This window comes from Chinchilla lanigera, unplaced genomic scaffold (genome assembly GCF_000276665.1).
Source record: "Chinchilla lanigera isolate Chin_1 unplaced genomic scaffold, ChiLan1.0 scaffold00027, whole genome shotgun sequence".
Taxonomy (NCBI): domain Eukaryota; kingdom Metazoa; phylum Chordata; class Mammalia; order Rodentia; family Chinchillidae; genus Chinchilla; species Chinchilla lanigera.
The window spans coordinates 17,194,731-17,219,889 of NW_004955428.1; the positions used below are offsets into that span (position 1 = coordinate 17,194,731).

Sequence of the window (25,159 nt, forward strand, 5' to 3'; positions counted from 1 at the left end):
TCATTACCACTATCTTCATCAAATGATCCATTCATAAGTCTATGCATATCCTTATACAAATGGGTGCATATTATGGTTGTTCTGAATCTTGCTTTTTTAAATAATGTATTTGAAGCATCTTTCCTCATGCACATAAAGATAGCAGTCCCTTTAATAGATGCATAATGTTGCATTGTATGAATTTATATATCCATTCAATAGCCAGTCATTTAACTTTGGGATTGTTTCAGTTTGGTAAAGTAAGCATAGAATTTTATTTTATTTTGTTTCATTTTATTTTATTTTATTTTATTTTGAATTTAGTTTCAATGCCGTGGTAGTTTTATAAAACTCAATTGAAGGACTTTCTTAATTTAATCCCAGACCTGGGCATGGTTGCACACACCTATAATCCCAGTACTTTGGCAAGGTGACACTGGAGGGTCACTGAGTTCAAGCCCAGCCTGACCTACACAGTGAGACCCTACCCCATCAAAAAAAATTTTTTTAAAAGTCAGTTCTGGAACAGTATGCATGGTGCTTTAACATCTATTCTAAAGGACTAAGAGATTCACATCTAGAATACTATGAGTTTGACCTTTGTCTTTTAAGGGGTTGCACTTTCTCAATTTGTTTTTCTCATTTTCAATTTTGTAATTGTTTCATTGGAATTTTCCCTAACATCTGAGGTCAATTTTGGTCATATGTACCTGTTTTGGAAAATTAACCTCTCTATCTAAGTTTTCAAACATGTTTGTGAAAAAAAAAATCGTGAGCGTTTCTTACAATCCACTCTGTACCTGGTTATTTTTTCCCCTGGTTCCTAGTGCTGTATGGTTATGCTACCTTTTTAAAGTTAGATTTGCTAATGATTCATCTTGTCATGGGGTTTCTTTACTTATTACTTCTACTGTTTTCTAACCTAGTAATGTTTACTATTATCTTTTCAAATTCTTACTTCTGCTTTCTTAAAGATAATTTTGCTGGTCTTTTCCCAATTTCTTAGGTTAAAATGTTATTTTGTTTGGTAATCAAGGATATGAATATTCTCCTGAGCATGGCTTTAAATACATATGTTTTTACATATAACGTTTTTATAATAGTATTCTTTTCCATATGCTCTGCAATTTCATTTTTCTTGTCTCTTCCACCTAAAAATTGCTTGAGTTATTTGTTATTTTTGTAAATTCTAGAGGGTTGAGATTTTATTTTTTATACTAAATTTTTAGTTTCAGTATGTTGCGATCTAATCCTGTATTCTTTTTAGTCTATAGAATGTATCATAGTTTTCTTTGTATGTGTATATACATCTGTGTGTGTATACATATATGTATATATATATAATATATATATATATATCCCTTAAAATTTTTCCAAATGCATTAAAAATGGGACTGTCTTCTATGACTTCAATTTGTTAAATATTTGTTAAATATTGTTTAGTTTTCATCACGGACATTTCTCAAGGAAGATGCAGAGGTATTCTATTTATTACATTCTGTAATGTGTGAGATAATCTGTCTGCGTCCTTTGTATATAAACAGCTTGACTTGTTCCAAAAAATCCTCAAATTTTCTGATAGAAGATTCCTTCTTTCACAACTTTCTGCTCTTCTGTCCATCTTTTCTTCTATGATCCCTCACTTCAAAAATATTTAAGTTGTCTTCAATATTATAATATGTTCAGGTAATATGCAGAGTTGTATGTTTATATCATTTTTCTACTTCCTGAATGACCATTAGTCTGATGTGAGTTATTCATTTATTTTATGTAGTAGCAATAATAATGAATGAATGAGCTCTGCTGTGGTTTGGGTATGGTTTAAGCATGAATCCCAAAGTTTCAAATGCTAGAAGCTTGGTCCTCTGTATGGTGATGCTGGCAGGTGGTGTGACCATTAGGAGGTGGTGCCTAGTAGGAGATACTTAGGTAACAGAGGCACCACCATGGTGTCAGGATTAATGTTTTTTCTCACAGGAGTATATTCTTGTTCCCACAGGAAGTCCTGAAAGGGTGGGGCATTAAAAACAACTGTTGTCCCAGGTGCATGGCCCCTTTTATACAGTGCCATTTCCTTTTCCTCTTCTCCACCATGCTGTGATGTAGTCAAAGCTATTCAACAAAGCCCAAACAGAGCTGCCTAATCTAGAACTTTCAGCCTCCAAAACTGTGAATTCTATAAACCTCTCTTCTTTATAAAGCATCAATCCTTGAGTATTTTGTTATAGCAACAGAAAATAAAGACAAACTTCTACTTCTCTTTCTTTCACCTTAAATACCTATGTATACTCCTCATGTTCATTCTTTCCAGATGATGACTATGTTAGTATTCTCAAGCCACCATAATAGATTACCACAGACTTTGTTACTTAAACAACTGAAATGTACATTCTCCAGTTCTGGAGGATAGAAGTCCGAGATTAGTGTACTGGCAGGACTTGTTCCTTCTGAGATCTTTTTTTCTGGTTTATAGAGGGCCACATTTTTGCTGTGTCTTTGTGCTACTTCCCTTTCTGTGCACAAGGATAAATAGGTGTCTTTCCTTTTCTTATAAGCTGACTGTCTTAGTCACTTTTCTCTTATTGCTGGGACACAATTGAAGCTATAACAGTGACATCTTTAAATGGGAGCATTTCCTTCAAGACAGGTTGAGATTGGTATCGGAGGCATCAGGGAAGTAAACTGAGATTACAAGAATTGCAGATTCAAACATACTGTCTCAGAATACTTTCTTACTAGTTTTGAGACCTAGATGTGCCTCCTGTTGCATGATCCATGCATTTAAATTGCCAACCCCTTTCTCTTTCTGACTCTTCTCTCAACATAGAGGACTTCTTCCCAGAACATTGTGAGGCATCTTTTGGGTGGTGGCTACCACTTATCTGATGCCCCTACAAATAATGTACACATTCCTATGTATGCAAAGCCAATGGTTTATTATAAATCTCCTTAATATAAGGGATATATAATACATAATTTTCTTTGTTTTTATCAGTATATGTTTGTGATACATAATAACTACATTTAGCTTGTTGATATGATATATATACATATGACATCTCGTTCATTTTTACTCTATTTCCTCCTCCCTCCACTCCCTCCTTCCCCAGGCCCCCTTCCCATCTCTACCAAGACTACTGCCCTACAAATGACTCAAACTTATTCTTCTTTAATTATTCCATGCTTTAATCCATTCATGAGGTGATGGACATATACATCATTTCCATGATCCAGCTATTCCAAGTTGTACTGCTATACACATAGTTATGTCTGTGTCACTGTAATATGATAATGTTAGCTCTTTTATAAAGATACCCGAAGAATTAGCACTAGGTCAAATGGAATTCTTGTTTTTACTTTTTGAGAAATCTCCATACCAATTTCCAAATTGGTTGCACTAGCTTACATTCCCACCAACAATGTATAAGAGCTCCTTTCTCTCCATAACCCCACCAGCACTTGCTATTGTTTGAGTCTGTGATAATGGCCATTTTTATGGCAGTAAGGTGGAACCTCAGTGTTGTTTTTATTTGCATTTCTCTAATAAGTAAAGATCCTGAATATTTTTTCATGTATTTATTGGCCATTTTTACTTTTGAGAAGTGTCTGTTCATTTCAATTGCCCTTTTTTCTTTTTAATTTTTGGCATTAATTTTCTAGTTCTTTACATATTCTAGTTATTAATCCTCTGACTAGTTCATGAAAACAATTACCCATTCTGTAGGTCATATCTTCACTCTGTGGGTTGCTTCCTTTGCTGAACAAAAGCTTTTTAATTTAATAGAATCCCATTTGTTGACTCCTGGTACCATTTTGTGTGCAAATGGAGTTCTGTTCAGGAAATCTTTTCCTGTGCCTGTGTCTTCAGAGGTATAACTGTTTTTTCTTTCAGTAGATTCAGTGTCTTTGGCACATTTTCATTTCTTTTTAGTACAGGGTAAGAGACATGGATCAAGATTTATTCTTTTGGTTTTTTGGGTTTGTTTTTTTTTTTTCCAGTACCGGGAATCGAACTCACGACCTCGCGTTTGCCAGGCAGGTGCTGTGCCACTGAGCTAAATCCCCAGCCCTAAGATTGATTCTTTTGCATGTGTATAACCAGTTTCCCAGTACCATTTATTAAAGAAGCTATCTCCTCTCCAGTATATAAAATTGACCCTTTTGTCAAAAGTCACCTAGCTGCAACTATCTGGGGTTGATTCTGCATCCTCTGTTCTATTCTGCTGGTCAGTGTGTCTATTTTTGTGTCAGTACCATGCTGTTTTTCCTACTGTAACAGTAGTTTTAGTATAACTTAAAATCTGGGCAATCTTTTGTTGCCCAGGATTGCTTTGCCAACTCTGGGCCTCTTCTGTTCCATATAAATGTTAGAATTTTGTTGTCATTGTTATTCTGGGGAGAAAAAAGCTGTGGTATTTTGACTGATATTGTGTTAAAAATCCAAATGTTATTTTTTAGTAATCTGGCCATTTTGATGATGTTAGTTCTGCCTATACAAGAACAGAGGATGTCTTTCCATTTTCTAATGTCTTCAGTTTCTTTTTTCAGAGCAATATAGTTTTTGTCATTAGCACAGTTTTCAGAATAAGAAAATAATCTCTGTAAAACTCAGATAGACGATTGATTATCACAGAATGCTTTCATTGAGTTTTGTCAAACTCAAGCCCAGCCTATGTTCGTGATTGAAACGTGTATATCTGACATGAATGTTTGATAATACAAGTTGAGCAACCTTCTCCTCAAATGCTTGAGGCCACGATGTTCTGGATTTATTTTTAAACTGTGGAAAATTTGCACAAGGATACTGAGGTACAGTGGAGATGCAGCCCAAGTTTAAACATGAAATTTGTTTATGTTTCCTATATACTTACACAGTACAAATCTGAAAGATAAAATTTTACAATCACTTTAATTATTTTGTATGTGAAACAAAGTTTGTGTACATTGACTCACTGACTCATCAGAAAGCAAAAGTGTCATAATCTCAGGCAGACATGTAATCTATAGTTATTTGGTATCTCCATCATTTATGACTCTCAATTTATATGCTGCCAATAGCAATAATTTTCTTATATATAGTTACACATGAGGACTTACCAGTTCTTTTAAATGGCCTATTGTTAGTACAGGGCAGAGGGGAATCATATATTCAGGGTAACTATGCAGCCAGCAGCATCCCCAAGATACCTGCATCAGCTGCAAAGCAACTGCAATGACAAACAGCTGAGCTGCAGCCTCCATCTCTAGGTGCAATGCTGGGCTTTGATTAAAAGATTACTGTATGCTGCATTTTTTTAAAATGAAAAGAAACATCAGGGAGCAGGAATGACATCTTCTAGGGACAAGGAAGCATTCTCCTGAGTAGCTTTCTCCAGTAACTTACTTGGTTGATAATGGCTTTTGTCTTACAAACTGTCTTACTTTCATGTTAGTAGGATACAATACCCAACACTCACAACTTAAAGGAAGGAGAGACACATTTTACCTCACAGCTGCGGAGGTTTCAGTTCATGGCTTCAGTTCATAGTCAGCTGGCTCCAAGGCAGGGGGGCATGGCAGAGGGGCGTAGTGGAGCAGTTGCTCATAGCATGGCAATAGGGAAACAGAGAGAGTATGAAGGAAGGAGCAGGGGTGAGAGAAACCCAGGTCTTCTGCCCAGATCCCACCTCCTAATAACAAGTCAACTATAAGCTCATCAGCAGACTAACACTGATGATTATCATGCCCCACGATCCATTCACTTCCCAAAACCCCACAGCTGAGCGCAGGAGCCTTTGGGAGACATCTAGATATAAACCGTTACACAAATCCCTCTTTGATCTCATGAACTGACAGGATAGCTTGTTCTATTGTGAATGCATGCCGATCTAGTCCTTCACTAAGCCCACCACACTTCTTTGTCATGTCTCTATGGTGCTTCTTTTCTGGAGTCTCAGCAATGTCATCTTCATCATCATTATTATCATGATCACTTTGAATGATTTTGAAATATCAGGGCTACTTTACCATCCATCAGTCAGTGAACAATTGGAGCATTTGGCAAAGTATAACATCAGTGTCTTCTCAAATATATATCCATAGTCTGAATTTGGTCAGAAGTGGGTAAATAAAAGATATTTTAGTGTAAAAAGAATTCAATCTCCCTTTCATCTAGCTTACTGATGATCTCAACAGGTATATCTTTTGCATATGTAAGAAGACCAGACATCATTTTTTCTCCTTTGATATACAGAATGCTTCAAAGTCAACCCTTTGCTCACCACCATCACTGAAACTCATGGAAGGCCAGATGTGCCAGGCATGCACAATCATCACTTATTCCAATAGTCACTTTATTCCAAGCACTTGCAACAGTGTATGTGGCATCTTTCACGCTAAACTTCTGAAAACCTTCCACAGCTACAGTACTCCTCTATTCACTGCTGTTAGTATGCTGTCCAAAAAGGTGTTGTCTTTACTCTTCATTGATCTAAGAATACCTATTTCACATAGCTGCATTAGTGAAGTCACAATTAGAAGAACATGGTAGGAATATTATTTTTAATAAGAGTTTCAGCTGGAGGATAAGCAGAACAGCTGTCAAGAAAAAACAAAAATCTTGCCATCAGCATCCAGTCCAACTGTCCTGTAGGGAAGCAAGTCTCAGAACAGATGTCCCTGGTGAGCCCTACCTTTTGTTAGCAATAATAATGAACTGCTAAGAAATTCACTCCTTTAAAACAATGAGGATGTGAGGTTTTGCCTATCACAACCCAGATACACTTACGTGTGCCTGGTGCACTAGGACAGCCCAGCACAGTTTTTCTGTATTTGGCATCCATTCCTACGGAGGCTGTCTCACCTGGAGTCAGTGTCTCTGGAGAAATGACACCAAAACAGTTGTGTTTCATCAACACATCAATTGTGTTTTCATCATTAGAGACTTGTTATGACATCAAATGTTCTGTAGCAATGACCCAGACAAAGTTGTTTATGAATTTCAGCACTGCTTTGTAATCAGCAGACACTGAATCAGCATAAATCTTTAAAAATATAATGCCACGTCTTTTCTTAAATTTCTGCAACCAGCTTGCTGCATATTCACACTTTCCACCCATTTTCAGTTCACCACAATCTTTGCTTGTTTGATGATCAGTGTATCATTAACTGGCTTGTGTTCACTGCAGCACTGATGGATCTAATTTTTCAAGACACTAAACATCTTCATCTTTAGCTTTGTGCAGTGTTATGGCTTCTGTCTAGATATTCACCCCACCAAATCGTCATGTGCTCATATGTGGGGCTTTTGAGATGGCAACACCTAGAATTTAGTATGAATATGGATTAAGGGGGTGTGATCACTGGATTAGTCCACTGATTGGCTCAGCATTGGTCTGGGTGTGGTTGAATTAATTAATTGAAGACAGAAGGCCCAAGCTGGGTGTGGGTGGCACCAACCAATAGGATTGCAGCCTGAATGCAATAAAAAGGGAAGGAAAGCTCACTGCAGCTTCCTGCCTCCAGCCTGCCATGCAATGGATTATATCTCCTCTGTGATGCCCCTCTGCCATGCCACGCTGCCTTGGAGTCAGCTGACTACAGACTGAAACCTCTACACACTGTGAGCTAACATAACTCCTCCTTTAACTTGTAGGTGTTGGGTATTTTGTCCCAGCAACAAAGAAGTACTAAGGCATGCAGTGTTTTTCTATTTCTTATTAATTTATGTTCACCACTCTCAACATAGATCTTCAACTGTTTATTCATCTGTTTCTTTGGGTCATGTGTGCTGGTCATTCCCATACCATGCTCTTCCGTAAGATGCTGCACTCTGGTGCTGCTGGTGAGTTTCTCCAGCAACTTGACTTCCTGTGCTAGAGATTAGGTGCTTCCTCTTTTTATTACCATTACCCCTAGGGCTGTCTCCAGGCATATTTTGAATCTCGCAGAGAAAAAACAAGTGAGTAATACACTTAGGTCTTGGCCCCATGTGGGTGAGGGCTGTGGGGAACCTGCCATTGGTGTATCTGGCCTGCACATGTGTTTGAAATGGGAATCTGGGTGTGTCTGGAAAAGATTTATCACCCACAAAGGAGCTAAAAAGGTCTTTTTTCCCTTAAGGATACTGTTGTACCCTAATTTTGACAGTGACCCACCACATGAGGTGAGGTGTAAAATTTTCTACTTGCGGTGGCATGTCAGCACTCAGTGATTCAGACTTTGGAGCATTTTGGGTTTGGACTTCAGACTAAGGATGTTCACCTTTGTCTTCACTGATGTAAATAAGATGAAAATAAAGCAACAAAAAGCACATACATGAGAATGTCATGTCTTCCTCATTGAATTGAGCAACTTCTGTGCTAAAATAGTGGTTTTGAATACTAGAATATTTCCTCAATTTTTTGTGCCACAGAAAAGACATGGTCAATTTTACCTTGCATTAACATTTTTCTACCACTTTATGTCTAAGTAAAAAGTAAGACAATAAATCATGTGCTGATTTGTAATATTTGGAGACTGTCATAGTATAAATACTCCCATTGTAGCTGATCTCAGGCCACCAACATGATGCATCACCAGCAGCAGGGTTGGAAAGAAAAGCTTTTATATAATATTTTCACAGGATAGATATAATCTCTGTGAATAACCTCAAGAGCATAGACAATAATAAAATAATTGATGAGTGATAAGTTTTGAGTATTTATTGCCTTTGCTGTTAATATAGTTTATCATTTAATTTTAATAGTGGCTGTGCTAACAATCAACTTCCAGTCTTTTCAAAATATACAGATCAGCTCAGGAGAGGAGGGATAAATCAGCTCAGCATGCCATAGAAGTCTTCAGCTGCCTGTGGTCGTCTGGCAAATCTGTTTGCCCTCTTTCTTTTTTCCTAGTGGTCACCATGCTCGTGATAAAGCATGATGTCTGAGCAACTGTGTTTATACACTAACCCTGTTTCTCCTCACAGTGTGAATCCAAATGCATCGGCCGTCCTCCCAACAATCCATATGCCCAGACCCTGGCGTGCCAGGGAGAAACCCTTGGCTGAGGCTTTCAGGTTTCAGTCTCCCACTGATAAAGCACGGTACTTACTGTCACAGATCATGGGGGGACATATGTGCCAGCACACTGGGAATTTTCCCAGTTCGGTCTTCATTTCACTGGTTTGGGTGCTACCATTTGTTGTCATAATTTGAAGATGGTCTTTCTTACTTATTTCTTGCCATTTTGGTTTTTTATTATTTCAAAAAATACACTGGGCTGCACACACATTTTCCAAGTCATCTGTAATCAAAAATCTGCATTTGGTCTTAAACATCTTTGGTTTGAGAGCCAAGTTGTTCCTTACATGCAATGCCCTAGAGATACATGTACACAATTTAAAAGAGGTTCCATAAGAAAATGCAACACGGCTGTGCCTAAATAAATGCCCTTCGCAGATGAAAGTGCTGCCAGGCTTGGTGGCGCCTGCCTGTAATCCCAGCACTCGGGAGGCTGAGGCAGGAGGATCATTGAGAGTTCGAGACCAGCCTGGGCTACAAAGTGAGCTCAAGGCCAGCCTGAACTGCATAGCGAGACCCTGCCTCAAAGAGACAAAAAAAAAAAAAAAAAAAAAAAGATGAAAGTGCTGAGTATACAGAGAATGATTGCAATGGTGAAAAAAATCTATGTGTTAGGACATTCACTGATCTTATACAATGTTTAGAGAACGAGATCTTTTTAATCCTCAGCTGAAATGTGCTACACACATTACTTAATGATAAGAAATGAGGAACTTTCCGCATGTGTTTCCCATATAATTGGAAGAAATAATTTTTGGGGAGGGAAAACAAGAACACTGACTCACAAAGAAGTCATTCCAAAGTGGCAGATTCTGTGGCATTTATTCCCCATTTGTGGAATATTTACAAGAGGAAAAATAGTCCACGTCATTCCCACAGAGTCTATTTGCTGAAAGGAAAAATATCATTGGACAGAGAGTTCCAAGGAAAAAAACAGAGGCATGAGATTATGTGCACAGGATTTTTTTCTACAGATTTGTTTCAGAACACTTGGAGATATATCCTAACATTTGGGCATGTATTTCTTCTTCAAAATTCATCTCCATAGGACAGAATAAAGACAACATGACCTAACATAAGATAACTTAAAAAAAAAAAAAAAACTTGATTCTGGGAAGACAAATAAAGGCTACGTGAGCAGTGAGCCATGAGGCACAGACTCATTCAATGTGAAACTACTTATCAGGCCAAAAGTGGGCTATCTTCCTCTAGGAAGTCTTAGGGCGGATGTGCTGGTAAATCTTATCTGCTAAGGGAGATGGATGGTCCCTAGAATAACACTGACTCCATCAAGTTTGCGCTGAAGAGTTTCCAGATAAATAATGTCTTTCCACAAATAATCTGCTCTGGATTGCAGCCCCCAGACATGAGAAGCCAGAGGAATGGCAAAGGGCTGTGGAACTTTCTGAAGAATGCAAGCCTTTGTAATTGAGAAATGAGATCACTTTGAAAAATAAATGTCTAGAAACGGAGTGATTGCACAAGTAGGCACGTTTTTGGAGTCTCAGAAAAAAGCTGCATTCTTAAAATTAATCTTTACATCTGTTTCCAGAGCCCTCATTCAGAAGTTGACACTTCTGTACAAAGAACACCCTAGTACTGCCTGTGACAAGCAAGCAGCATTGCCAGCAATTTACTAGCAACCCATAAATCTGTGGGAAACCCTCCAGATATAGTTCAGCCACCCTTCCTGGACCCTTGCAACCTGTCCTTGTCCCTGAAATCTGGAAGCTTAGACCAAAGAGAGAAAATAAAAGCAACATAAAGCATGAGAAGAAAGTAGCCGAATATATAGAGTAAAACACAAAAGCAGACTGGATTACGCCAGGGAGCCATCTGCACAGCCGAAGGCTTCTTTGGGCAAAAAGACTCCACTGTTTCTGAATCAATTGCTTCCTATTCACAGGCTCACTTATAGAGCTAAATTCAAAATGGCTCTCAGGAAATTCTTGCCAATCCTGTGGTCTGATTTTAGGCTCTATTTTTTCCTTTCTTTAGAAGACCCGAGAATGTAAGTATGTATCAGTGCTGTAAACTTGCCAGCATTCACTGGAATGAGTCAAAGGGACCTGGCATTCAATCACAGGGATGTGAGTTGCTAATAAATACAGCAGGCCCCTTCCATTGTTGATTAATTCTGACTGAAATCTAAACACCAAACAACAAACACTCTTCTGAACTGCTCTGGTACCCATTAGTTTGATGTGTTTATTAGACAGGGCTATGTTCTTTCAAGTTTATTAACAACAGATTAAAAAACTGCAAACAAATCTAGGTTTCTTTTTATGATTTAAAAGTGCAGGGCTGGGGATTTAGCTCAGCGGCACAGCGCCTGCCTGGCAAGCGCAAGGTTGTGAGTTCAATTCCCGGTACCAGAAAAAAAAAAAAAAGTGCAGGTACCACTTACAAAGTTTTTAGGGTTAACAGTGAATCCAAACAAAGCTAAAAAAAATACCATCATGTCCAATAAAAATCTTTGTATAAAATATGAATAGTTATTGTCACTGTACAACTTCTGTTACTCGAATAACCAAAACTTCTATTTAATTTTATAACTTTAAGAGCTGTCATTTTTTAATTCATCCTTAAATAGGGATCTAAACAATATTGTAGGATGAGATATAAAACCTTTATGTGTGATTTTATTGCATACACTGAAAAGTTTTAGAGGTTAATAAGACATTTCCATAGTATTTAAATGTATTTACTATATAGCAGGTTTCCTGTAGATCATTATGAATGGAACCAGCTGGTATATGTCCGTTAAGATAGAACATGCTGTATATTGTTTGTTAGTAGTGTTTGAAAGTTTAAAAATTATGAACAAATGCAAATGTGCAAAGATAATTAATAGTACACTAGTAATCAAGAATTCAAGATGTCAAATACCACATGTACAAGTTTTCAAACCTTTTGAATGTACTAACTCAAATTATTAAAGTGTGGATGAATCTTTGGAAGTTTTGAAAGAATATATACTTTTAACACCCCTGGTAGGAGCTATAAAAGTCCCAGACAATCCTACAAAGGTGCAATCATGGCTATTTCAAATTTTTCAGTACAAGCAACGATTTAACGGCACACAGCCATATTTACAATCCTAGGATAATTACCATAAAATATGTTTACCTGAATTGATTTTGCTGATTGAAAGACCACTGTTATCCTGTGAATAAGTTTTACAGCTAAGTAAACTTTAAATAATTTTAAATAATGTGTGAAGGGAAGTGATTTTCCTGTTTTGGCTAAGCAGAACACATTTCATCATATCTAGAGCCTTGGGAGATTCACAAGTTCATGTGAGGCAACATCTTGACTTGAAAAGCCTTCCATAAGTGCATCTGCTGCTGTATTCACAAAATATTCCAACCCAAATCTGTCATTTCAATATCTGGATTTTCCCCAGAGCTTCCCAGACTACCAGACTCAGCTCAGCAACTCTAAAATTAAATCATTCCCTTCTTTAATCCTAAATCATGTCCTCTTAATTTTTACATCATGTAAACTTCTAAACTTTTATTCTTTGTGGGGTTTTTTTCCAGGCAAGTATAAGAGCCATGATAGCAAAGATTAGAAGATAAAAGTAGCCCACCATGAGCTTGTTTAGTCCATTTAAACTGACAATTACTATTATTATGGTTGCATTGGTAATCATAATTATGAACATGGCAGACAAGAGCAATGTTTGAGTTTATGACATGGGTAAACAAATATTTATTTTACCAAAAGACAGCATTATAAGTATTTCAAAAAACATATAATGTGAAAAATATAATGTTGGACCTAAAATGGTAAAGACTTCAACACTTTCTTTAAAAAACTCATTGTCAATTCCAGAAGTTGCCATTTGTGGTAGCATGGTACTTGGGGTAGTCTTTGTGAGAGTCTGTCATGGTGGACCAGGGCCAGAAAGTGTGGAAGGCGATGTGCAGCCCATCCACCGCATCTTCAGATACTTGCAGAATAGATCTGGATTCAGGTGTGCTTCTGTGAGGAAACGAATATGTGGATAGAGGGCTATATTATTAGTTTTGATGAGTACATGAACCTTGTATTAGATGATGCAGAAAAAATTCATTCTAAAACAAAGTCAAGAAAACTACTGGCCCAGATCATGCTGAAAGGAGCTATTACTCTGTCACAAAGTCTCCAAATACAAATGATTAGTGAATTAAAACAGCAGTGAAGTGAGGTGGCAATTATATTAATATGTGAAAAACACAGCTATTTAAGTGATTTGCCCTGGACATATTTGTGAAACATTTGTTCATACTTTTTGATTACCCTTACGTTATTAGTGGACTGTAATCAATGTTGTAGAATGCTGTTTTTATTTTTTAAATTTTTTTTCTTTAAAGTTCATTGTTGGGCTGGGGATATACCTCAGTGGCATAAGCAACCGCTTGGCAAGTGCAAGGTCCTGAGCTCGATTCCCAGTACCGCAAAAAAAAATAAAGAAATAAATAAAGTTCATTGTCATGCTGCTGCTACTACATGCCCCATGGATGACTGATTGATTGATATTTGATAGAGCAAAAAGAGAAAAGAAGAAGAGAGGAGGGAAGAAAAGAGGGAACAAGAATGGGGTGCAAATGGGAAGGAACATCAGTGTAGTGAAACATATTATAGTAAATAAATTAAATAACATTTTCAATCAGTCAGAGCCAAGAAAACTGGAAGAATAAAAGGGTAAATGACTGATTACAAACAGTTAATGACTAAATATCCTACTGCTATCAATTAAAACCTTGGCACTTTATAAAATGAAACCTTGTACTGTCAGTTTTGAGGACTAGACTGATACAATTAGCACTGTGTCATCTTTCAAGTACAGGTAAAAAACATACAAGTAAGGGCAGTGTTGAAACTTTAAATCAAGAGCTGGGGTTCATAGCATAACCAGGCATGGTGGAGCAGCCAGTGTTTATAAAAGGACTATTGAAAATTACATTCACTTCAAAATGATGACACAGATAAATGGCTTTTTCCCTCATTAAGTTTTCAACTGTGATGAAACTGGTCTTTTCTGGAAGAAAAATGCCCAGGAGAATATACACTACCCAGGAAGAGAAGAAAATGCCAGGCCACAGCCTGTAAAGGATATGCTAAATTGATTTCTATGTGCCAATGCCAGTTGTGACCTCCAGACCAAGCCTGTCTTGGTGTATCACTCTGAAACCCCTACAGTGTTCAGGACACATAAAGTGATGAAGAATAGGCTAGTGGTCATGGGAAGATCTAATGCAAAAGCCTGAGAAACAAGAATACTTCTTCTTAAGTGGATCAGAGAGGCTTTCTGTCCTATTGTTAAGAAAATTATCTAGAGGACAAAGGTTGACCACCCAAGGCTCTCCTTATCATAGACAATGCTCCTGCTCACCCACGAGATTTGCAAGAACTGGCTAAAGAATTCCCATGGCTCTCAGTCAAGTTCTTCCCACCTAATACAACTCCTCTACTGCAGCCTAAAGACCATCAGGGAATGGCTAACTTTAAGAAGCTATACACCAAGGAACTCTTCCTGAAGTGCTTCCAGATGGTCTCAGATACAGATTTAACACTAAGAGAATTCTTGAAGGAACATTACAACATCCTTTTCTGGGTGGGGTTGACTGACAAATCTTGCACTGGTATCTCTACAAGGACACTGAGATCTCCCTGGAAAAAAGTATGGTCTAAAATTACACAGGAGAGAGATTTTGAAGGCTATGTAGAGGAGTTTGAGCTTGCAATCAACCCTGTGCTTGATGACATTGTCACTAGAGCAGAGTCCATAGGTGTGCAGGTAGAAATGGTGATGCTGAAGAACTGTAGAAGAACACACAGAGAAGCTGTCTACAGAGGAACCTCAACAACTTTTGGCTGACAACAAAGAATGGCAGCTGAGGAGATTTCTGAAGAGCAGTGGGAATATCAACAATCAGTGAGCAAAGTTCTTCTGAAATAAAGGAACTCCTGAAAAAATGGACAAAGCTAGAAATATTTGTAGAGAAGACTGATATAGACAGAGAAGAAGCCAATTGTTGCATTCACTTGCTTAATGACCATGTCATGTCATACTACAGAACAGTGTTAAAGAAAAGACAGAAAAAGACAACCTTAGCTTAGTTTTTAGTTCTGAAAAGTTGAGTCCTAGTGGGTCACAGACTCTCCCAAGGAGAGAAAGGACACCAGAGTCAGATCGCTGACGTTCTTATGGAAGGGGACTCTCCTTCCAAATAACAACCACCTTCCATCTCATCCTCCCTTCCTGCAAGCCAAAGGTGTCAACTTGATTGGTGAGTACAGTATGAAATTGTTGTTTCTGGTAAACTGGGCACATTTATAACTTTTTGATGAACATACTAAGAAAAGTATTGGTATTTCTAGTAAATTACACAACCATTAAAAGATTAGTTAAAGGTGCTTTGGGTGGTTCAGAACACATTATGGGTATTTCCATTACTTCTCATGGGATAAATAGTCTTGACTTACAACAAACTTGAGTTACAACCAGCCCTCACAAATGAATTGGGTTCATAAATCACGGGTCCACTGTACTGAGAAGTGGAACCTTAAAAAAGTGATTAGGTCACTGGAGCTTTGTCCTCATGAATGAAGTGAGTTATTGTGGGAGTGGGATCCTAAAGACTTTTTTAAAAGTAATGTGGCCTCTATAAATTTGTACAACCATTATTTGTCAATTTTAAATAAAATAGCATTTTAAGTGATGTGGCAGGATTTATCAATTAAAGTGTAAAATACAGGAAAATTATTTATACTCATTTTATATAAAATATTACAGCTTTATTTCATTTGTTAGTTATCACTATTTACTATTTATCATTTTTCTTATTCATTTAGAACACTGAGAAGCAGAAGAATAATTGAATCAACTGAGTAATCTATATAGTCACTTAAAATCTACATTAATTATTATTGTAGAGATATATGCATTTTGTATTTTAAAAAAGGAAAGCACATTGCAGATTAACATGTTTTGTTTAAACACATTTTTATGTTTTAAAAAAACCAAAATCCCTCTTCCTCCATAACATAAAAAGAGCTCTAATAACTGAGAAGAAATTATAAATGCCAAAAGTGACAAATTTGAAGAGCACTGATAAACTTAAATGCCCAAATTTATACAACAACACAAGGAAACTCTCCCCAAAGAATGTGTGTGAATGTCTTGATTGGTAAAAGTTTTTAAGACAAATGTGTGTTGTATATATAACAAGTAAAAAAACCATACTCTGGGATACTTAAAAATGATTAGAATAGGCTGGGACTGTTTCCGACAGCATGAAGCCTAAAAGGACAGAGATTAGAATGCATAGTGATCGAAGAGGCAGGGATTTGTTGAATGGGCTTGTTGTTGATTGGGATGTTGACAGGCTGGAGCCTAAGAAAGAAGACTGGTCAGTAGTTAACAGAACCTTAGAGGGATCCAAGTTAACCTTCAAATAATTTCAACTTCCAGAATTGGACTGAGGTGATCCTGGAATGCTTAGTGGCTCTGAATGTATAGGAGAATGAAATAAAAACACTTTTAGGAGAAGCATTATTCTTGTCTAGAATTATATTTACAAATAATTTTATGAGTATGAGGTCCCAGTGAACAATTTTTTAACACAAAAGGGGGAATACATATGAATGAATACCAGAAGAAACAATAGCATAGAAAAACAGACCCATAGACCCATCTTATAATCAAAATGTCAGGCAAATGCTTTTATATAAGGATGCTTACTTTTCTCAAGCAAACTAAAGACAACTAAAATTTTCAGAATAAAACTGGAAATTTTGAAAAAAGCCAAATGGAAATTATAGAACTGAAAAACACGCATGTGTCTTAGTACATTTAGAGTGTGTGTGTGTGTGTGTGTGTGTGTATGTGTGTGTGCATGTCTTTTGATGCTTCTTGCTGATTTGCTCCTAAATTCTCTCTGCAGTTTTTCTAACTTGATACTAAAACCTTTCATTTAAGTTTAAATTTGAGTTATTGTTTTCCAGTTCTATAATGTGTTTTTTGAAGTGTATGCATGTGTAAGCACATATAGGGAGGGACAAACGATGAAAATGAAAAGTCAAAGGACTAGAATAAGAATAATTAAAATCTCCAAAGGAAATAAGAGAAAGAGGGTGAAGCAGAAGCAACACTTAAAGACATAACATTTGAAAACCTTCAAAATTACCTCAAAAAACAGTTAGCATACAAATTCAGAAGGCAATATAAACCCCAAGGAAGATTAATACAAAAACATATATGCAACCAGGATATAACACATTAAACTCCTGAAAGCCAACATAAGCAGGAAAATTTTAAAATAAAGGAAATTGACAGTCTTCAAAAAAACAATTAGAATGAAACCTAAATTCTTAACAAAAACAATGTAATAGATTCAAACTTCTGAAAGAAAATACCAGAAACCCAGGATTATGAACCCATAAAAATCATTTCAGAAAAAAAACAAGAGAGAGCTCTTCTGTATTTCATTTTATAATTTTAAAGGTTAAGATTTTTAATTACCTGGAACTAATTTTTTGTGTGATGTGAGATAATATCCAACTTCATTTTTTTCATATTGATAACCAATCTTCCCAACATAATTAGAAAAAATAGATCCTTTCCCAACTGGGTGGCTATTCTATTGCTGTTGCAAATCAAGTATTTATATATGTATGTGTCTACGCCTAAAGTGTTTAATTACCTATCCCATGGTCTACTTGTTCATTTCTGTGATTACTACAAAACTAACAACTATCATAGTTTTTTAGTACATTTAGTATCTACTGCACCAACTTACCACACATTATTTTTCATCAAAAAATCTCAGCTATTTCTGGACTTTGCTGTTTCTATATAAATATTAGAATCAATTTGTCAAATTAAAAAAAGAAAATATAGATGATTCTTCCAATCCTTGGACATAAAAAATGTCTCATTTTATTAAGATCTTTTATGTCTTTCAATATAATTTTTTCATCATGATCTTTCTTGAAGGCTGTAAGACATTTCCAAGTGCTTGATATTTTCCACATTATTTTTAATGGCACTTTAGGTTTCACGTTGTTAACCATTTATTGTTGATTTATAGAAAAACAATTTATTTTTAAATTGATTTTTATTCAGAAATTGTGAAATACTTTCTTATAAACTCTAACAGTTTAGCTGTAGGTCCCTGAAAATTTCGTAGGGTACCAAAGCAAATCATTTTCAGAGTGTGGTGGTTTTCTTCCCTCCTTATCTTTGTAAAATGCTTTTCTTTTCCTTCCCTTGGTAAACTAAGATTACAGTACAATGTTAAAACTCCCTCATTTTTATTTTATTCCCAAAAGTATTGAAGATGTTTTCAATATTTTACCACTTAGTATTATCTTTAGTGCAATTTTTCCCCCACTGAATACCTTTTATCAATAATATACCTTCAACTCCCAATTCCAAAACTTTTTGCCAAAGTTAGATGATGAATTTTATTAAATACTTTTTTCTTATTGAAATGATTACATGAATATTCTCTTTAATCTGCTGGCATAGAGTACAATCATTATAGCATTGATTTTCTAATGCTAAACTCACGTGGTCATGGAGAAAAACCCCAACCTGCTCAAAATGATTTTCAAACGTTTTGTTGGATTTGATTAAATAATATTTTGTTAAGAATGTGGCATCTGTGTTTATGGATGAGGCTAACTGATTATTTTTTCCTTACACTCTTGTTGTCAAGGTTCTGTATCAGGGTTATGCTAGACATATAAAATAAGTAACTCAATCCCCGCCCCTTTTATATGTCTGAGAATAATTTAAATGTTTAAAAGAATTCTTCAGGTTAAAAAAATCTGGTCCTGGGGATTTTTGCAGGAAGATATTTTTTAGTTATTAATTTGATATCTTTAATGGTTATGATACCATTGAAAATTTTGATTAAAAAAATAAAACCTAAGAAAATTCAGCCACTGTTTCCATTTGTGTTTATAATATGGGACACCTGAACACTATAAGATTTAAACGCTTTTACTTTTACCCCCATTCAACAGACTTAAAACCAATCTAAATAAGACCTGTGCCAGGACACCTGTATCACAAGAGGCTCAGGTTACTCTGGAAGGGAGAGAGGTGAGAAGCACTGGCATGTTTCTCTTGGCTGAAATAGCCATCCCCTGATAACTGCCATGTGGCACATAGATGGTGATGCATTACTGGGTCTTTGGGCCTAGCACCTTGGTGGTTACGAGAAATATACATGTTTTTCCTTTCACAGTGATACCAGAATCTTGCCAATGAAAGACACCTTTGACTTACTTTGGGGCCTCATCATCTCTTTCTTACAGTTTATACCTTACTGGGAAACTTCTGTTCCACCACGTAAGGTGTTTTCCCAACGTCACATTATTCCTATTGTTTTGAACATGTTTTTCGCACCTACTCCCTCATTCTGATATGACTACCCCCACATTAAGGAAGTCTGATGCACAGTCCAGGGCAGGGAGGGTGACAGTGCTCTGTGGTTTTTCCTTCACACAAATCATTTCATATGTTTCACATTTAAGGAGGTTGGACTCAATCACTCATTCAATTTTTCTAAAGCTCTGCTGTGTTCTGGTGCCAGAGCCCATAATTACCATAAAACAGGTTGATTTCAGGCTGAATTGCACTGGAAAATGACATTTTCAATTTTTATTGGCACTTTGAAGAGAACATATTTTTTCTCCAGTTATTGTACTTTTAACACTAAAATACTGAGAAATAGTCTTTCCATATGTATTATAAGAAAAATATCTAAAACTTACCATTTATCCCCTTCTCTTGTAATTTTTGTTAACATTTTAGGCAAGTTCAGTACCCATAAGACCTCGTTCTCCTTACATTTATTGATGCCATATAGACAATTCATAATCAAAACCATGGGCAAAACTGCTGTCTCCTCTGCTTCTGCCAGAAAATTGGCAGAAAATTCTCATTTAAAGTTTGTAAGAAAAATCCAGAGGAAGCTTGCAGAAATCCTTTATGCTATATTTCCCGGCAACAGAATATTTTCCTGCCTTTGAAAACTCAATTAAATTTTACTTCAGTGCATGTGTGAAAACCAGGTGGCACCTAGGAATACCATCCCCACCCTGGTTATCCTTGTAAAAATACACTATGATATTTTAAAACAAATAAATCCCTTTGACCATCCTAGCAAAATGCTATGTCACAGACCATGAATCTGGAGTATTAATTTTCCCTCCAAACATAAAATAAGAAACTTGACTAGAACCGGTCTTTCTGCACCCTGAACTTCACCAAGGAAACCATTATTCTGTCTCCCAATGTGGTACCATTGCCTTTATGTCCCCAGATCTCCTCAATGTCAGTCCTTTGAAGGGATGCTTCAGTAAGTTCAAGCCATACAATTGTCAAGAGAAAATTCCTCAAATAAACATTTAAACCCTCAGATTCCGTTAAATTTCACCCAGCCGCTGAGCACATCTTCTACTGACTTTATCCTTCTGCATAGGAGCTCTGACACTGTTTCTTTGTAGGCTTAAAAATGAGAAGAGTTGGTTCAATTTTTCCTTTGTGTGTGTGTGGTTAATATTATTCTGATTGGGCCAAATCTCTCATGAAGCCTGAATTGAAAAGTAAAATATGAAGGCGCCCAGCAGCAGCACCAGGTTTGTAAATCTGAGATACCTCTCAGTTTCACTTGATTCTGCCAGGGCCAACGTTTCAGGCACACTTCAATCTACTATAACATTGGGTTGGTAGAGATCAAAATCACAGAACAATTCAAAACACTAACGAGAGTACAGAACTCTTTCAGCACATTGGTTAGAGTACAATGTTTTAGGAAGTCTTCTCGGCTTCTCAGAAAACCTGATGAGGGAACATGACTGTCCAAATTTGGTTAGAAGGTTGATGACCCCTCCAGGATACTACATAGAAGCATAGTATTCGCCATTCTCCCATCTCCCTGTACTGTGCCATAACTATACTACCCTCCTCAGGGGCTAAGCTTGACGAACCAAAGCAAATACCCTGCTCTGATCAAATATGGGGCTGGACTCACATGAAAGATAAGAGTTACAAGTAGAGGTTAAATATATGCAAGTCAGAGGCACAATCACTCACTTTCCCAGGAGACAAAAGGTGAACAGAGTGCGTTTAGTGTACAAAAACTAGAGTTAAAATTGGTGGTTTCAACAAGTTATGAGTAAACTTGAAGATACAAGACATGTGGTGAATTGAAATTTTACTGAGATTTTTAAAAAAAAAAGGTTCATTGGTCTGTGAGGCTTGCCTCCAGCCTAGCAGGCACTGCTCAGCGCAGGTGTGTGGTCCCCTAGTCCTCCCCTGCTGAGCAGTGCTCATAGCATGGTATTTTAATAACAAACAAAAAAAACACGACAGCAAGGCTCCCTAAGTACATTATGTTCCTAAAATGAAATGATAGGTAAAGTACATGCTGTTGAAGAAGTCCACAAGTACTTATCCGTTCACCAGCAAAAGTATGCTGAGTTCCCAGTATGCAGTATGACTGTAACTACAGTGTCTTTAAATTTTAAAAAATTATTACAGTGAAAGACACATTGCCATTAATCTCCCTCAAAATATTCCCCATTCACTTCAAACACACTTATCCCAGCATTCTTGCCACTTTCTGAAGTGGTTCTGGAAGTCCTCTTTCACGAGTGTTTTTAGTTGCACTGTCATGGTTGCCTCCATGTCCTAAATCAGTTCAAAATGTTTATCTTCCATGGTTATTTTGAGTTTGAGGAAGAGCCAGAAGTTGTATGATGCCAGATCCAGTGAAAAAGGTGGATGAGAGCTCACAGTGATATTTTTACAAGCCTGCCTTTCCGTTGGATGGCACTCTGCAGCGACACTCAGCATATTTTTGAGCACACGTCTCAAAGACAGTCTCCAAAGAGGACTTCCAGAACTGCTTTAGAAAGTGAAAGAATAATGGGTTAAATATGTTGGGGGGGTATTTCGATGGGGGTTAATGGTAAGGTGTCTTTTACTGTAATAATTTTTCAATTTAAGCATATTTTGATTTTCCTTCGTATATACCTGGGCTAAATCTCGGAAGTTACAGCTGTGAATACATAAAACACAGTCTATGTCTCAGTGAGTTAAAAATAACCTACTTCAAATGAGTTGAGTGTCATTAGAGATCAGTGGAAGACCTTCAGGTCCTTATGGAGTCCACTGCCCTAAAGATCACAGAATTCCATCTAAAGAAATAGCCAGCTTGTGAATCCGATGCAAATGTCTCTGTCACTAAAGAAAATTGTATTTCATAGAGAAAAGTATATGCTTCAGAGGTTTTAGCAGATTTAGGGATTCTCAAAAGCTTAAACTCTGTATCATTCCTGAATCGCTGAAGGCTGATGACTGAGTCTCCTGGTAGGCAGTGAGATAAAGATGGTACAGGCTCACAAACAAGGGAGTGTGGCTGGACAGACGAGAGGAGGAGAATGATAGTATGAAATGCCACAAGATGTGCAAGATGGGTGAGGGAAAAGAAAAATCCTTTTCAGGGTATCTCTAGAGAGTGGTTTGAGTGGAATGGAAGGGGCAGATCTGACCTCAGTGGGTGACAAAATGCTTACATGGACCGGAAACATGAAGCAAATGCTTCCCCGTCTCAAAGTTGTCCCCAGGTTCACCTTTCCTCCTTCATGAACTATCCCAAATCCTACTTCTTTCAAAAAGCTTAAGAGAAGAGGAATGCTCTTGTTTAATTTTCCCTGAACATCTCCACAAACTGACCCTAAGCGTTAGCATATCCTAAACAGTTAACATTGTATTCATTCAACATTTATTTCACACAATCAGGTGCTTCCAAGATGGACAGCAAACCAGAAAAAATATTTTAGTTCTGAATTATTGATATTAAATGAATAAAAATCACTACTATTCATAAGCACCCTAATAAAACCTACTAATACAGAGTCTTACAAAGTCAAAATGCTGCCTGCACGGTAGACCAGCTTTGCCTCTCCTGTCTGCTAATGTCCCCACCGTCCCCATGCTCAATCTACTACTCTCCGCTCAAAACCATTTCAGGTCTCCTTTACCTCTTTAAAAACAGTGAGCACACATTAACTTACCTAAAAGGGTCTCCATGGCATCACCCCACTTAGCCAGCTGTCCCAAACCATCTCTTAAAAACCTTCCCACTGACTTTCTTTTTATCATGCATTTTTTCCCTGAGGGAAAGCCAGTGTCCTCCCTCATGTGCATATATTTCCACTCTATGTTTCTGCCTGGTGCCCTCCACTTCACCACAACTGACAGAATATAAACTCTTTATTATAGTGCCTGGCAAGAGTTGTTACTCGAAACATTTTCTTTCTTTTTTCCTCCTTCCAGTACTTATTTATTAATGAACTATGAAGTGATTATCTAGTTTCTATTTTATCCTTTATGCATCTTTCATGGTTACTTATTGACTGCTTATCTTTTTTCAGATGTCATCTTTCTTTTTTAATTTGAGTTCTAAGTTCCTAGAAGTAAAATGTCTGTTTATCTTGCACTTTTAGACACCCTATAAATACTCGTGGATGACGATAATAGCTCACTTCCCTTAAATGAATGAGAATACACAAGGCACACAATTAATTGAATTATGAGTCTGTTATGATCATAGGATTAGTAGACAAGTCAAAGGATTAAATTTATGCTGACCATAAATATAATTCCACAAGAAAATAATCTTTTTGCTTCCTTTTAAAATTGATGTTATCTTCCATTAACTTTCTATTTCATTCTATCTCATTTCAAGATAAAAATTATGTCTCAGCTTCAAAAAATGCTGTAAACTATTTAAAGTAAATATTTTTAAAATGTAATATAAACACAATTAGTGGGATTCAATATAGTCACCTTTTTTCCAGTTTATGTAAATGCTAGTTTCAACACAATGAAATTATACATCTTTATATATAGCTCTTTACATTACATATACACATTATATTATATATATAATCTCCAACTTTTGACTTTCCAATAAATTGTATTTGCAGCAAACATATGTGATGTTATGGTTTTATTTCCCTTTAGGTGACTGCATAATAATGACATAAACATTCCTAACATGTTTATCATAAAGAAGCACCATTTTCACACTACAAATAACTGCAGGGAAGTTGTGCTAAATTCCACGATTGCATCCAAAACTTTTTGTCAACGTTTTCAACTACTCTTGCTCATGATGATAAAGTTTTGAACTGAAGATGTCTGGAAAGAAACTGAAACCATGTGAATCAAAGAAGATGGGAACAAGAATAATGAAAGTTGACTGATGCGAAACCCACAAATCTCTCACAATTTTAACCAAAAAGCCATAGAAAGTGATTGTGTTTTCTTCTCCTCCAAATGACCTCTCCCCATTTCTACCCATCAAAACCCACACCCCTACTAACACCTTATGCTATATTTACTAGGCTGAAAATTCTTATATTCTTCCTACCTCTTGAAAAAATGAGGAAATACCAACCCCCTGGTCTAATAATTATCAACTGCAAAGTACCTTGTCCTTTGTGGGTAGCATTCAAATATTACTGATTAATTGTACAAACTCTTACTGTATTAGATTTCTTGTTGTTGGGACACAATACCTGATACCCACAATTTAGAGAAGAAAAGGTTTACTTGGCCTGACAGTCTCAAGGGAATCAGTACCTAGTTAACAGGTTCCAAGTGGGAACATTATGGGAGAAAGACTCACTAAAGCAAACCTGCTTAGTTCAGGGTGACCAGGAAGCGGAGCAGGGCAGTAGTACCAGAAAGAAAGAGACAAGGGACAAGTTTAGACTCCAAGGCCATCCCTCCATGACCTACACAGACATACCCAGAAGTGTGCTTCATCAGTGAATCCCAAACCCAAGCAAATTGACACTCCACCCTAACTGCCAAATCCCATCCCTGGTCAACATCATATACAAACACATCTCCTTAAACTATACTTAAGCTCCAAATAAAGAGACTAGCAAGCTTGTAATTGTGCCTAATGTAACACAACTAGATAACCTGCATACAACTAGAAGCACAATATTCCCTTCTCAAAAATCTCAGTAGTCACAATATGTTTCAAAAGCCAAAGTCGAAGTCTCTTGTGAGACTCAAGACAAACTCTTACCTGTGAACTTTGTAAAAATCAAAATAA

At 36.8% G+C, this 25,159-nt stretch overlaps 1 protein-coding gene across 1 annotated transcript in view; it reads right to left on the bottom strand.

The window, feature by feature from the left end:
* Window positions 1–5,778: 5,778 nt before the first annotated feature.
* Window positions 5,779–25,159, bottom strand: part of LOC106148749 — a 36,124-nt gene continuing 16,743 nt past the window's right edge. Inside the window, exons 4-5 of the mRNA XM_013515252.1 lie at window positions 7,764–7,900; window positions 5,779–5,950 (exon numbers count right to left, since the gene is read on the bottom strand). Coding sequence (XP_013370706.1) covers window positions 5,779–5,950; window positions 7,764–7,900 — 309 coding nt within the window. The remainder of the gene's footprint in view (window positions 5,951–7,763; window positions 7,901–25,159) is intronic.